The sequence below is a fragment of the Plasmodium inui genome (genome assembly GCF_000524495.1).
Source record: "Plasmodium inui San Antonio 1 unplaced genomic scaffold supercont1.151, whole genome shotgun sequence".
Classification (NCBI taxonomy): Eukaryota; Apicomplexa; class Aconoidasida; order Haemosporida; family Plasmodiidae; genus Plasmodium; species Plasmodium inui.
The window spans coordinates 14,542-16,545 of NW_008481985.1; the positions used below are offsets into that span (position 1 = coordinate 14,542).

Sequence of the window (2,004 nt, forward strand, 5' to 3'; positions counted from 1 at the left end):
TGTTCAGTTCCAGAGGAATGATTTGCATGTTCCGATTTTCTGGTTAGTTTGAGATGTTTCACTGTATTTTGCCCCTTGCTCCTTCGTCTGTTGCTTTCTGTTTGGCTGATTGGGGTTCATAGGAGGGTCTGTTTTTGGGGATATAGTCCTTAATTTACTAGGTTATTTATACCCGGGGTATGTCTTTGTGAAGTCGTTGTTACGTGAGGGGGGTTAGGTTATTGTTTTCCTTTTTTGAATTATGTGTTTTCTTTTTTTTGTTCTGCATCCTAACTCTCTAAGACTAATGAAGGATGGCCATAAGCATGGGGTGACTAATTGGGCGTATTGTTGGACGGACGAAGGTGTGCTTGGGATTTGTTTTTCTTGAATTGTTCCTTAGCTTGTCCTAGCTTGTGTATGATATTTAATATCATGACATATTACGGCGACTAGACTAGTAAACAAAATAAAATCATCACCTGATTTTAGCATACGCTTCTTGAGATATCTAACCTCCGGAGTTAGAGGCGGTTTCTGGATTTTGTAATCCCTTTTTGGGATCTGTTGGATTTCTGTTGTAGCTACCCTCTTCTTGCCTGTTTGTTATTTCAGGACCTGGTGCTAGGGTTCTACTTTTATGGGAGTTGGAGGATTTAGGGTTGGAATAAGAGGATTATGTTGTTTTTTGTCTCTTGAGTTGTTACTCGCTTCCCTGATTTATTTTTACTGAGATATACAGAAGATAATTTGCCGGGATATCAGAGATTTCAATTTCTTTACTTGGTAAGAAGTTGGTTATTCTTGCGCTTTTAGCATACTAGTTTCAGAGTCAACGAGAGAGTTTAGGGTTTGGATTTGTTGGATAGACTGATAACCTTGATATGTAGGTTTTGTATTTGGGAAGGAGTGGCCTGTGAAGGATTTTTGTCGTCAGATTTCTTAAGTTGAGACTTCTCCTTTACTTAAATAATTAAACCAACTCTTGACTTTTCAGATTTATTCCCATTCAGATGCTCAGAAATGTTATATATATTTCTACCCTTATGATTGCTGGTAGAGGGGCCTCGGGATGGTTCTACTTTTTTCGCGATTTCTTTTAGGGCCTGCATGAGTTGCCCCTTCTTTGTTCACTGGTGTTGGTATTCTGCTTCTTGGGTTGTTTTGTTTATTCAGTTCGTTGTTTGGGAATTTAATCTCGCGTTCTAATCTTCTGGGGTGTTTTTGGTGGGTACTCATGCTTTCTTGTCAACATAAGGCCGAAATGTTGTCTTTTGATCTGCTGTGATTGGATGGGTAATATAGGCCTTTCCGTTCAGAAAAGCTTTTTGCCGATGGAGATTTAAGGTTTCTAGTTAAATATACAATATGACGGGGGTTTCATAACCTGTTTTCATCTTCGGGCTAAAGAGGATTAAAGATACGTTTCAGACAGTGTCCATTAATGGATAAACACTTATTCATTCCTTTACTTAAGTTTTCTTTAAGGAAAACATAGAAGGAACAAGATTTTGGCCCTGAAAATCTCTAAATACAATGATTTTCTATAGAACTATTTCTTTTAAGTTATTATAGAGTGATAATGAGTCTTGAAAACATGAATTTTATAGGGGGATAGGGATTTGTTCTTTTCCTTCCATTTGATTTTTGAATAGTTAGAAACAATGATTTGGATGTTGCTTCCCTCTTGAGGGCATCTTCCGTCTTTTCGGTTTTTCTGTCTAAGAGAGGACATGGCCTTAATATTAAACAGGGCTTGATCATGCTATGGTCAAGTTTCTGCTATAAGTGGGTTCAGAGATTACAGACTTTATGGGATTCTATCAATTCCAGATAAATCACCATCATTAGATTTAGAATTTTTGGAATCTAGCTTTCCATCTGACCCTCCTGTTTTTAGATATTCAATTGCATTCATCCGGAGGGATTTTCTCCGTTATTTTCCCTGTTGGATGTTTTCTGCCCTGGGGGTGCAGCAGGTTCGACAAGATTGTTAAAACATTGTTGTGTGACAGATCCTTTAGA

The 2,004-nt window shown here is 37.8% G+C and overlaps 1 protein-coding gene across 1 annotated transcript; it reads right to left on the reverse strand.

Moving 5' to 3' along the window:
* Nucleotides 1-1,548: 1,548 nt before the first annotated feature.
* Nucleotides 1,549-1,700, reverse strand: C922_05723 (hypothetical protein; the record flags this gene model as incomplete). Its single annotated transcript, XM_008821294.1, has 1 exon — nt 1,549-1,700. A coding segment is annotated over one exon (152 nt), but the record flags the coding sequence as incomplete, so codon positions are not given.
* Nucleotides 1,701-2,004: the final 304 nt, after the last annotated feature.